This window comes from Rhinolophus ferrumequinum, chromosome 12, assembly GCF_004115265.2.
Source record: "Rhinolophus ferrumequinum isolate MPI-CBG mRhiFer1 chromosome 12, mRhiFer1_v1.p, whole genome shotgun sequence".
Classification (NCBI taxonomy): domain Eukaryota; kingdom Metazoa; phylum Chordata; class Mammalia; order Chiroptera; family Rhinolophidae; genus Rhinolophus; species Rhinolophus ferrumequinum.
In genome coordinates this window covers 49,790,738-49,803,290 of record NC_046295.1, presented here as the reverse complement: position 1 = coordinate 49,803,290, position 12,553 = coordinate 49,790,738, and the positions used below count along the sequence as shown (strand labels likewise).

General features: G+C 43.8%; 1 protein-coding gene across 3 annotated transcripts in view; it reads right to left on the bottom strand.

Annotated features, from left to right (window-relative positions):
- The window catches only part of DAPK1 (death associated protein kinase 1), a 168,481-nt gene that overhangs the window by 6,053 nt on the left and 149,875 nt on the right, over nucleotides 1-12,553 (bottom strand). For all 3 annotated transcript variants that reach the window (XM_033123048.1, XM_033123047.1, XM_033123046.1), the window contains exons 21-25: nucleotides 8,675-8,863; nucleotides 6,061-6,258; nucleotides 4,826-4,964; nucleotides 3,513-3,633; nucleotides 1,476-1,664 (exon numbers count right to left, since the gene is read on the bottom strand). In XM_033123048.1, the coding sequence (XP_032978939.1) occupies nucleotides 1,476-1,664; nucleotides 3,513-3,633; nucleotides 4,826-4,964; nucleotides 6,061-6,258; nucleotides 8,675-8,863 (836 nt within the window). The remainder of the gene's footprint in view (nucleotides 1-1,475; nucleotides 1,665-3,512; nucleotides 3,634-4,825; nucleotides 4,965-6,060; nucleotides 6,259-8,674; nucleotides 8,864-12,553) is intronic.

Here is a 12,553-nt window from a genome sequence, read left to right as displayed (position 1 = left end):
CTACAGGAGAGTCACTTCAGATCAAAAGACACACAGAGTAAAAATGAAGGGATGGAAAGATATTTCATGTAAATGGAAATGAAAAGAAAAGATGAAGTAGCAATACTTGTATCAGGCAAAATAGACTTTAAAACAGACTGTAACAAGAGACAAAGATGGACATTACATACCAACAAAGGGATCAATCCAACAAGAGGATATAACACTTGTAAATATCTACACACTGAATGTAGGAGTATCTAAATAGATAAAACAAATATTAACAGACATAAGAGAGAGATTGACAGTATTACAATACTAGCAGGGGGACTTTAAAACCTGCTTATATCAATGGATAGATCATACCGACAGAAAATCAACAAAGAAACAGTGGCCTTAAATGACACATTGGATTAGATGGACAGATATTTACAGAACATTCCACCCCAAATCAACAGAATACACACTCTTTTCAAATGCACAGGGAACATTTTCCAGGATAGACCACATGTTAAGCCATAAAACAATTCTCGGTAAACTTAAGAAGACTGAAATCACATCAAGCGTATTCTCTAATCACAACAGTATGAAAGTAGAAATCAATTACAAGAAGAAAACTAGAAAAAAAAAATACATAAACACGTGGAAGCTAAACAACTTGGTATTATACAATCAATAGGTTAATGATGAAATCAAGGAGGAAATAAAAAATATGTTAAAACAAATGGAAACACAATAATCTGAAATCTTTGGGACATAGCTGTACTAAGAGAGAAATGTATTATGAAACAAGAAAAATCTCAAATAAACTATCTAACTCTTTGGGATACAGCTGTACTGAGAGAGAAATGCATTATGAAACAAGAAAAATCTCAAACTATCTAAACTTACACCTAAAGGAACTAGAAAAAAAATAACAAATCCCAAAGTGAGTAGAGGGATGGAAATAATAAAGAGCACAGAAATAAATGAAACAGAGACTAAAAAAATAACAGAAAAGATCAATGAAACTAAGAGCTGGTTCTTTGAAAAGATAAACAAAATAGATAAACCTTTAGCCAGATTCATCAAGAAAAAAAAGAGAGAGGACTCAAATAAATAAAATCAGAAAGGAAGAGAAGTGAACCCACACCACAGTAATACAAAGGATTGTAAGAGAATAGTATGAGTAATTACACACAAAGTTGATAACCTAGAAGAAATCGATAAATTCCTAGAAACAACATATAATCTTCCAAGAGTGAATTTCAGTTTTAGTAATCTGTCTGTTCAGATTTTGTTTCTTCCCGATTCAATCAGTAACCAAAAAACTCTGACAAATAAAATTCCACGACTAGATGGCTTCATAGGTGAATTCTACCAAGCATCCAAAGAAGAATTAATATCTATCCTTCTCATACTATTCCCAAATTCTGAAAAGGAAAGCTTCCAAACTCATTCTATGAGGCTATTACACCATTACCTCCCAGACCTGCCTGGACTCAAGGAACCCTTACCTCGCCGGCACTATGGAGCTGCTGGGCTATGCACCTGAGGTCTTCCTCGCTGGCCAAGGGGTTCAGCTGGTCCTGCACATCATACACGAACTGCTGCAGCGACATCAGCTGGTTGGGTCCGTTAAGCTTCCTCCAGGAAGGTAGTGTGGAGATGATTTTCTCACACAGGTGAGTCATCAGAGGGCAGACCTAGAACATGCAGGATGGGACAGGTCAATTTACAGCTGTGGGGACTCAGGAGGTGCCTGGATAGGTTGTCATCGGAACCGTTGTTGAAATATTATTTCAATTTAGACTAATTTTGGTAATTGGCTTGAAGTGGTTTTTTTAATCTTTTAACTTGGTTAAGTAAATCAGTCTATGTTACAGACTCCTATACTCAACACACCTTCCAAACGAAAAACCACAGCAGCCTCACACTACACTGCATCATTCTCGGATCATAGTTTTTATTGCAGCTTAATTCCACACCCTATTAAAAAACACAAAATTCCCAGGGGATAAAGGCAGTTAATTTGGTAAGTCCCAACTGCCTGACCTCAGGAGTTGGGGGCGTGTGTGTGAAGCAGACATCATGCCACACCCCAGCTCAAGGACGCCCAGGAGCCCAGTCCTACTCCCATGGGAGGGGAGGCGCTGGGAACCCTTCCCAGACCACTGTTCCTGATCATTACCCATTGGTTTCTGTGACCAGGTTCTTCCAAGGCCCCACCAGACTACTCCCCATCCTCTGGCTATACCAGAGTGGGTCCCCATCAGAAAGCAAGGGCCAGGCTTCATGAGAGGAGAGGGTTCCTGAAAATTCCAAAAGCACGCCTGGAAGTGGAGCCTGGTGTTGGAAGAGCAGCAATGGTCAGCCTGGCGGGGGAGGGAGAGGCACATTCTCCTTGTTTATTCTCAGGCTTGGGCAGCAGGAACATCCCAGAAAGCATTTTAGCATTTTGCCATTGAAATGTTTGCCTTTTTCACACCAATTTCAAGGAGCTTTTTGAATATTATGGATAATAATCTTTTATGTGTCAAATCCATTGAGAATATTTTCCCCAGTCTATCTCACCTTTTAACTTTGTTTATAGAATTTGTCAGAAAAAAAAATTTAACTTTTATGTTGTCAAACAGGTATAATTTCTTTGAAAACTTCTGGGTTTTTCTATCTTTATTTGAAAGGTTTCCCAAAACAGTCCCAAATTATACTAAATTGCATTCTCTTACATTTCCATTAAATATATTATTTTATTGTTTTACATTTAAAAGCTTTCCTTCACCTAGAATTTATTTTTGGGCTATGTAGTAATTAGGAGTTCAATCTTCTTTCTGGCAAATAACCATTTGTGCTAGATCCCTTTTTAAATAAATATTTTCCCCATTAAATTGAAATGATATCTTTGTTTTCTATTCAATTTCTGTAGATATGATTTGCTTCTCACTAGTCTATTCCACATATTTATTGGTTTATTGATTACAGATCCTCTATAGTTTTATTTATTCTTCTCTTGAAATTTTAAGATAAAAAACCCAGTCTTCTCAATCTCATTCAGATGCTAACTGGAACTATACTAAGTTTTTATAATTTGGGAAATTGAAACATTGAATAAGACCTTAAGTAAAATCATTCAAGAACACAGTTTCATTCCATTTGTTCATCTATTATTTTACACCCATCAATAAACGTTGTTGGTAACTTGTTTCTACTTCTCTGTATTTCCTAAATATTTCACAATAAGTTACTTTTGAATTGTTTTTGTAATTTGTAAAAAGCAATTTTACTTTTAAACAAATCACTAAAACTGTCAGAATTGCTGACACTCTAAGGTCCACTTTGCCTGTAACAACCCCTTCCTCTCGCGGCCATCTCCTTGCTTCTCTGCTCTTCCTTGCTCATTCCAGAGCAATGGGATAGAAACATGTCCACACAGCCACCTCATACTGTGTCCCCTGAAAACCAAACCAAGAAGGCAGCATGAAGAGGCCCAAGTTGAGTGGTCACCAGACGGGCTGGGCAAAGGCTGGGTTCCCACCCTCCCCAGCTATACTCACCGAAACAATCTGGCTCCGTATTTCTTGCAGGTGGTTTCGAAGTACCTTCATGTCCTTAGACCCAGAAGCCCCAGCATCCAGAACAAATAACTTATTGGAAATGTGAAGATCGTTCCCAAACCTAAGGGAAGAGTGGTAGCCTCAGCAGAGTGATGCAGTCTTACCAGGTATTTCCACTGCAGGTCCAGGCTCCCGCTGGCCCAAACAGCTGGTTGGAGGCCAGGAAATTCTGGTGGCCTTGCCCCTCGCTGCTACTTTTGCTGGGCTCTGTAATGGTACACTGGGGTGGAAGCCTTGGAGATACCCATGGACTTCAGTCATGTGGACGGGCCCCTGGGTCCCACAAAACGGCAGGAGCACAGAATGGAAAGATACCAGCTGCCCTGATGCAGGAAAGGTGAGGCCTAATGTGCTCACCTTGTAAGTTAAGAGAAGAGATGCTGTCGCAGTTGATAGAGTAAGAATAGCGGGATGACTATGAAAGTTACAACTTAGATCTAAAAATATTAGTAGAAGCCCTTTTTGCATATCAGAAAGATAACAGATGAATGTCTTCAGTTGATAAACCGAGAACTTAGGTTACTAGCACACTACTACATAGAGCTGCGAGTTCATACTTTCTGTTGACAGACACTATGTAGAAATACGTATTTTTTTACATGGTGATTGTGTGTCTCTATAAGTGAAACAAAAGTTTCATAAAAATACTTGACATGAAATGCATCCTGATATTCTCCATTCCACTCCACGCCACCCCACTTTAAAGAGTTGGTCTGGACCCCCTAAATGAATTTCATGACCCGCTAGTGGGTTACAACAGGTATTTTGAGAAATATTGATTACTGGTATCATGATAATCACCAAAAAGCCCTGAAAGCTGAAACAACTAAAAGAACTAAGAATCTGATGTATAACATGGTAACAATAGTTGATAACAATGTATTTCGTAATTGAAATTTGCTAAGAGAGTAGACCTGAAATGTCCTCATTGGGAAAAAAAAAAAGTAAATATGTGAGCTGATAGATGTGTTAATGAACTAGATAGTGGGAATCCTTTTACAATGTAAATATGTATCAAAACCGTGATGTACACTTTAAATATCTTACAATTTTATCTGTCAATGATACTTCAATTAAACTGGAAAAAAAACACAACAACCAAAAAACATAAAACATTCATATTTCGATAAAAATGAAAAATATAATAAAAATAGGCAACTGAGGAAAAGAGGCCTTTAGTTTCCTTCATTCCTTTCTCTGGTTCACAGGGCTTCGGTTGTATTACCCCTGAAGACTCCGTAGTTGCCCCTTACCTGTTCCTGATCTCTTTCAGCAACGTCGTGTCTTTGTCATATCCAAATTCGCCTCCAGCGGGACGAGGAACGTTCATGATGTCGGCATGGGTGGCCACCAGGACAACTCGGAGTGGGTTCTTCAGCTTGCCACCGAAGGCTGGGGCAGAAAAAGAGCTGTCTTAGAGGTAGGTTCTCCTTTGTGACTGCATCTCCTTTCTAGGGAAGGTGGGGTGCGCTGACCCCAGACCCAGGCCATCTCTCCAAGTGGATGTGCTACTGCCTGAAGAGGTAAGGGCCCTATGCCATTGTAACCTCTGGGCCCCAGGCCCAGCCAATAATAGATGAGCCTATTTCCTGGGCCTTAAGGAAAGTTGTTCAGAAATGGACCAGAACCAACTACAGAACACACGGCAGCGTCTCAGATCTATCTCCAAAGAAGCCCTGCTTGCATGGTGAGGGGAGATCTAATCTCTGACCAGGGGGTCGCCCTTCACAAGACCAAAGAAAGCCCTATGAATGCAGCAACACCACCACGGGCATGACTCAAAAGAGAAACGCCTGTGATTCACACAGACAGAGCCTCTCAATTCTTGGAGCATTTAAGACAAACACATGAAAAAAAAAAAGAAGAGAGAGAAACAAAGAAATAAAGTGGTGGTACTCTGAGCAGGATTAAGCCCAGATTAATTGATTATTATATACGTTTCAAAGACAAAATTGACTGTTGAGTTTGCATTTCACCAGAGAAAGCTGCTTGCTTTTGTTGTATGAAAAGAACAAAAGATGTTTATTCCAAGCTATCTTCTCCTCTAGGATAAAGTTAAGGTAATGCAGTCAGTCAATATGGTCCCTTTTCTTCCATTCTTGATGGAACTACAGAATGGAGAGCTGATTCTGCTTGTGAATTATGAACCCACAAGGTAAAGGTGCAGTAGCTATCAAAGGAGGTATTCCACTTTGCATGCAACGAAAATGTTCACAGCTCTAAAATATAGAAAGAAAGTGAGAGATGGCTCTCAAGGAATAGCTCAGAATTGGGCCTTTGTGGCAGAAATGTGTGATCATGAAATAACTCCCTGCAGAATAAAATGAACAGCTGAGCCTCAGGGAACTTCCAGAGTGGAAATCTTCTAGTAGGAAGGAGTAATGAAGGGAGCCAAGGTTGCCAGCCACAAGCTATAGGATTCAAGCATGGCCAGGGGCGCAAGGTCAGTGGGAAGGGCACTCACTCACTCAGGGATGCCTTAGCTTACCTACGGGTTCTTCAACTGGCACAAGAGACTTCAGGAAGCTGAGCCAGAAAATCACTTGATTCAACTGGATCTCATAGGGTTCTTCTAGACTAAAAACGATGACATGGATTGATGTGGGGTCATTTGCAGCAAAATAGTCATAAGAACAGAAGTAAACAGGATTTCCAGAGAACTCCCACACACTGAAATCGCCAACTCCTACAGAGAAAAATAAAGATGACTATCGTGAAATGCCACCACCAGATTTCAATCACGATTTTTCTTAGCACTTCAGGGGTTGTTACTTAAGTGTGGATCTACATATGTGATACAGACATATCTCTATGAGGTATTTCTATGTCTGTCCATGTCTTTCCCTTATGTATCTATAAAGCTACCTATATCTATATCTGCTTATCCATTTTCTTAAATATCTATTTTCCCGTAATCTTCATGAGTATATCTGTGTCTATATCTCTACCATATTTACTTATGTACCCGAGTAGTACGTGCGCGCGCGCGCGCGCGCACACACACACACACACACAGTGTGGGTGTATGTGTAAGCCTATAAGCATACATAGAAATGTGTGTATACATATACACTTTGTTTTCCCCCAAAATATTGGTATATAAAAAATAAGCACCACTTGGGGGAAGAACAAATCCCCATCACGTCCCTTACACTGAAGTATGAGTTATGCTACAGCATATCTCAATGGATCGCTGAACTCAGAAAGTCAGAGAACATACGTGATGAGATTTGTATCCTCAAATAAATATATGTATAATTTCTTTTTGGGACATGACCGTGAATAAAATATTGAACATAAAAGTTATTATGAAATGTAACCTTTATCTTGGTTAAATAGTGACTAAATTCAAGTTCCCCAGGTGAGGGAGCGACATGTTCAGGTCAGACAGAAGCAAGCAGGCTGCCTGGTCAGGTGTTAAGATGTAATAGTTGATAGACGGGTCAAGCAGGGGTGGGAGCTGTGTACGGTGGTGGGGCTGGTAGTCTCCCACACCTGCGCTGTGGGTGCATCCCACGAGTGCGCCCACCTCTACACTGCCACATCCCACCAGGACAGGGGCCACCATCCACGGATCTTTGGGGCAGCCTGGCAGGACCACTTAAGTGATAGGATTTCAGGCTTCCTTTCCCTAATTGTTCCCCTTGGTGTGTATTCTTTGCCAGAAAGTCTGTAGTCCAGAGTCATTTGGGAAGAGCCACAGGGCTTTTTTAGAGCCTCTTCCTGGAGCACAGGCACTCCTGGGGGGCACAACCCTCTAAGCCTGGCAGCCGAGGTCTAAGCATGAAAAGTTCAGGAACAGAGAAGTAGGCCGTGTGAGCCGTGGGAACAGTGGTAGCCAGACTTGGGGACGGGGGAGGCCTGCGGAGGGGCAGGAGGTAAGGGCAGGGGGACAGAGGACATGCTTCTCCTGTGCCGCAAAGCTCAAAGAACACTCAACTTTTAAGAGAACAACACGTGCATGGACTTTCATTCTATTCCGTTAGGTCCAGTGGTTTTCAAAGTGGGTTTCCCAGACCAGCAGCAGCCGCAGAGCTTGCTGAGACAGAAGCTCTGGGGGTGGGGCCGGCAGTCTGTGTTTTCACAAGCCCCCCAGGGATGCGCATGGTGCTAGGGTTTAAGAACCACGGCTTCACACACCACGTAGTGTATTTCTCCCTGGGTTCAGGATAATAAAAAGGTCATCGTGAAGATGCCCCCAAGTGCCATTATCTGATTGCCTCCATGTGCCAGATGCTGTACCAGGCCCTTTACTAAATCCTTCCCAATAAGGAAACTGAGTCTCAGAGAAATTGCTTTGTCCCTGCTCTAAACTGGGTCTCAGTAAGTCAGGGGCTCATGTTCCAGTGAGTTGGGCCCAGTTGGGGGCACTGGAGCTCCAGGGAAGACACAGTGGTTGCTGTAGGAGGGAAACCATCGCTGGTAACATTTAAAGCTTCACCCCCTTGGAAATGTTCGAGAGCAAAGAACACACTTGAAATTTTGCTTATGGAAAAAAAAATTGCCTGTGTCTATCAGAGCATTAGCCATTAGTGTCGATGAATTTTAAAATAATTCTTCTTGGGTATGTCAAACTGCTAGAGGGACTGTATTTTATGAGATTTCCCATCTAAGTAGATGTTTAAACTCTACTTTAAAAAATATATTAATTAAATGATAAATGTCTAACTTAAAAAAATGAATAAATATATAAAATTACCGAGTTTAAAAAAGAAAGAAAAGAAAAATGACACAATGTTCTACACCTGAAACTAATATAATACTGTATGTCAGCTGTAATTGAAAAATAAAACAATGAAAAACTATAAAAACAAATTTTTTAAAATATTCATTTACTTGACAGTCATTTATGAAGCACCTACTGTGTGCCCAGTGCTTTGCTATGTACAGAAGACACCAAGGTGTTTAGCTTTACTTTTTAGGGGTATGACCCAGCCCCGCTTCCGTGCGGGGTCACTCCCAGTATCACCACACTGACCTTCCCTCTGTCCTTTGTGGGGTGTGGTAGATGCCCACTGGGACAGGCTCCCTTAGGGGAATGACTTATAGCCGTGGCAAAAGGGCACTTGAGGTCCTCTCCCTTTAAGGCGGGTGGGACATACCATTCAAATAGGCGTTCTGGATGTCAATGGCCTTGGTGGACTGGTCGTCGGTGGAGCAGTGTGGGTGGTGGGCTGGGGCCACGAACACCTCCAGCATGCCTTTGGTGAGGCCCGGCTCGAACATCATGCTACGGCTCCTCACACTCACGTTCTCGCAGCCCGGGTACAGGTTGTTGATGCTCACAGAGACTGCAGGCCAGAGAGGAAGCAGGTTAGGCCTGCACAGGGGAGTGTGCGCACTGGCTCTCCCTCCCAACCTTTACTCAGCTGTGGTCCTTTCCCGGGGCACTGTCTCTGTCCCCACCCCACTCCTGCTTCAGGCCGGGTTGTGTGTGTGTGCGCGCGCCCCTAGTGTTGTTCTGTGTTGCACTGATTCTTTGTTTGCTCCTCCTCCCATGTCTCTTTCCTGTGCTGCTCTGTGCTAAGAGGCTGACTCCATGGACGGCATCTCCCAGGCTTGCTTGCCATGTGCCGCTGGTGCCCGTCAGCCAATGGGAGGCACTGCAGAAGCTGGGAGGAAAAAGGCCGAGGTATTTCTTCCCTCCTCACTGCTTGCTGCTTCCCTGATACCAATTGTGTCTCTTTGACTCTAAGTCCCCGAGTGCCTTTAGCTTAAGCTTTTCTAGGAACACGATTTCTTCCTCTTGTCTTTACAGCCCCAGGGCAGATAAAGTCTTTCCTCTGTTCCTAACCTCCAGATACTTCACTATCTTATGAATGTTCCCGTGAATTTTGCCCACACTCTGAAATTTCATTAAAATCCCCTGCAGGACGCTGACTGATGTAGGTGAGACGAATACCACTCTGGTACATGAGATTGTTTGGGTTGAATGCAAAATGATTTTAGACAGTAGCAGGTCATGGCATTAAATAAAGCTGAATCCCACAGTGAGAAAGTTATTCCTTTTAAATTCCCCTGAAGGCCTCTGAATTGGTCTAGCAGCACGTCTCGATCTGTGGCGTTAAGTCTTCAGCATCTCTTCAATCCTTGCTAATGTTGCCTTTTAATAAAGAAGGAGTGGGCAACAGTATAGAGCTAGGTTTTATCACATTATTTGCTGTTGATTACATTTATTTTACTTATGGCAGTGGTATTTACTGGTTTTGCATTGATGGTAAGGATATTAACTATTTCATTTTCAAATCAATGTATTTAAGCAAATAAAAAGAATGAATCAGCTTAACAAATATTATATAAATAATAATGGTGACGTTCAAGGGGAAGCAGTTGAATAAGACAGTATTGTCCCCTGCATCAGGGCACAGAGCCTGCGGGTCCCCAGGGAAGGCACCCTGTGTTCCCTCACTATCACGTTGTTTGCTGACTTGCTCATCTCTCCCAATAGAGTTGAGAAGGCAGGGCCAGTCTGTCTACTTCAGGGCTAGGACTTGGGGCAGCCGATGTAGGAGTTCCATACGTGCACCAAGGGAGGGGCCCAAATGAGCTGAATTGCACTCTACAGATAGTACTTTTGGTTCACAGTTAATAGCAACAGACGTTACAAGATACGAGAGAAATGACCATTTCACCTGGGTGACCTGACTTTAAAATTGGTGAGCCAAACACCAAGGTAACCCCTTGTTTAAAGACCAAAGATTTTAGACTGAGGGCATGGACAAGGGGACTATGCAAGGGTGGGGGTTGGGTGAGGATGAGAAAAGTGGAGCTCAAGGGCAGGGTCCCGTACACGAGCAGGAGGGGGGACAATACGATGGGAAGAGTTATTCATACATATTTGTGTTTCTTTTCTGATTATATAAGTAGGCTCTTGGCAAACAGAAACGTAAAGAAGAAAACAAAACGAGTATTCTCAACGGCAGTGTGGTTGACATTTTAGTGTATTTCTTTGCAGATTGTTACTCCAGGTCTGATCAAAGGTATGGCGTTTCACAAGAATGGGTTTGTCCATTTCCCGGTGCCATGAAACCAGTGTCCGAGGACGACCACTGTCAGGGACAATGTGGGCTCCTGCTTGTCAAGGGTTGCCGACAAAACCTGGGACACGACAGGCATTCCTGTAGCTTGCAGACATTTGTGTTTGGAGGATAAAAGGACAGGATTTGTATTCAGTATTCTTAAAATAGTTTCACAGGGAAACATTGAAATCATAGAGGAAAAACTTATACTTTTTGCTAACTACTGGCCCCTGGTGGTAAAAAGCGGCAGGTCCGATGGAGAAGCCACTCGCAGCCTGGTCAGAAAAGACTTCCTCCCACTTGATCTTCTCTGGTGAGAGCTGGCCATAGTCTCCTGAAACTTTCCTCCTGGACCCTTGCTCCTCCACTGACAGGGCATTTCCTTCCTACTGTAGAACCACAATGCAACGGCTCCGACACGTAGCTGGCCATAGAGCGAGTATGTGTGTGGCAGCCAGACAAGCAGTGTGGGGCAGACCACCACGTGCCCTGAGTGATTGCAGGCAGGGGCGGACCTGTTCCACCCAAGCCACCTGGTCCTATCTCCTGGCTGGTGGCTCAGCGTTTAGCCTTCAGTGTTTTCAGGAGATGGCAACACAAAGGGCCAGCTTTCTTAAGGCAAACAAGCTCCCTGCTGTCACAGTGACATAAATATGCCCACGTGGGCATCTCTCCGGGAAAGAAAAAAGGCCTGACCATTCTAACAGAGATCATGGGTGTCCAGCGTGCTGGTCTGGCACATAGCACAGTATGACCCACAGGCACAAGCAGTGCCACTCTGAAGTGACAATATTGCTGTTTCTGGAAACAGACCTCCTTCCCTGGAGGCCACAGCCCCTCACTAGATCCTGATCCCTTTCCCAGCCCAATCTCCCCCAAGTGACCCTCGTGTCACCTCATATTTGTGCCACACACTGCTTTTCCAAGGATGCCCTTAATGCTGTTTTGTGAGAGCCAGGAAGTAACTGGTGAGCTGCCTGGACTAGAGCTGGTGGGGTCCAGGCCCTGGGTGCTGCCTGCCCCTGCACTGGGCAGGAGGAGGGCCTGCTACCGTGCCTGCAGGCAGAGCTCCTGCCTCTTCCCAGGTCTCAGGCAGGTCTAGATTTAGCCGAAGACGAGTCCTCTCCGTTCCGGAGGCTGGACTGCACAGAAACCTTACCCATCCCTTGGAGCAGATCGACCACCTGGCCAGTAAGCAACGCAGGCCTCTATGGGACACCTGCTAGGCCCTCCAGGCCACCTGGATTTAGCTACACAGAACTGGGACTGAATTCCACCTCTGACATTGAGTAGGGATGACCTTGGCCTTGGGGTCACACACTCCAGTGCATTCCTGAAATGCACAGGGCCAAATTTCACGCATGGGGTGGAGGAGTCTCTTCTGAGCTCCCTCTTTGGTCTGTGGGACTTGGATTTAGGGGACTGGGTGGAGAAGGGGTAAAATGCAGAGCTTTTGCCCCCCTCAATGGGGTAGCCGCCCTCCTCCCCACTAACTGGCACCAGGCAGAAACGTGAATCCAGTGTGGCCAGAACTTCTCCTTTTCCAAAAGAGGAAAAGTAACTGGCTTGTTAGGTGAAATCTCTTTAGGTTTTTAAATGTTGGCAGCTTATTCAATTTTTTTCCTTCCACTTCCTCACACTACACAAACTGCAGGTTTCCAGGCTGCTGGGTTTCAGCCTCTATTTAGACAGAAACACCTATGTCTCTGAACCTTGAGTTCTTTTTCTCTGAAATGGGTTTATGATACAACCTCACAAAGTTGTGAGACTCCAATGAGATGATATGTGTGCCGCACCTGGAACACAGGTCAGCACTAACTATGCTTATCTCACACGTGCCTTTCTATACTTTCTTGCTTCTGCCTTTCATTTTTGTCTCCAAGGAGCGGCAACTATGCCAGCTGAACAACCGTTTGGTGTTCCCTTGGCCTTCTATCATATCTTTCCCGCATTTGTTACTTT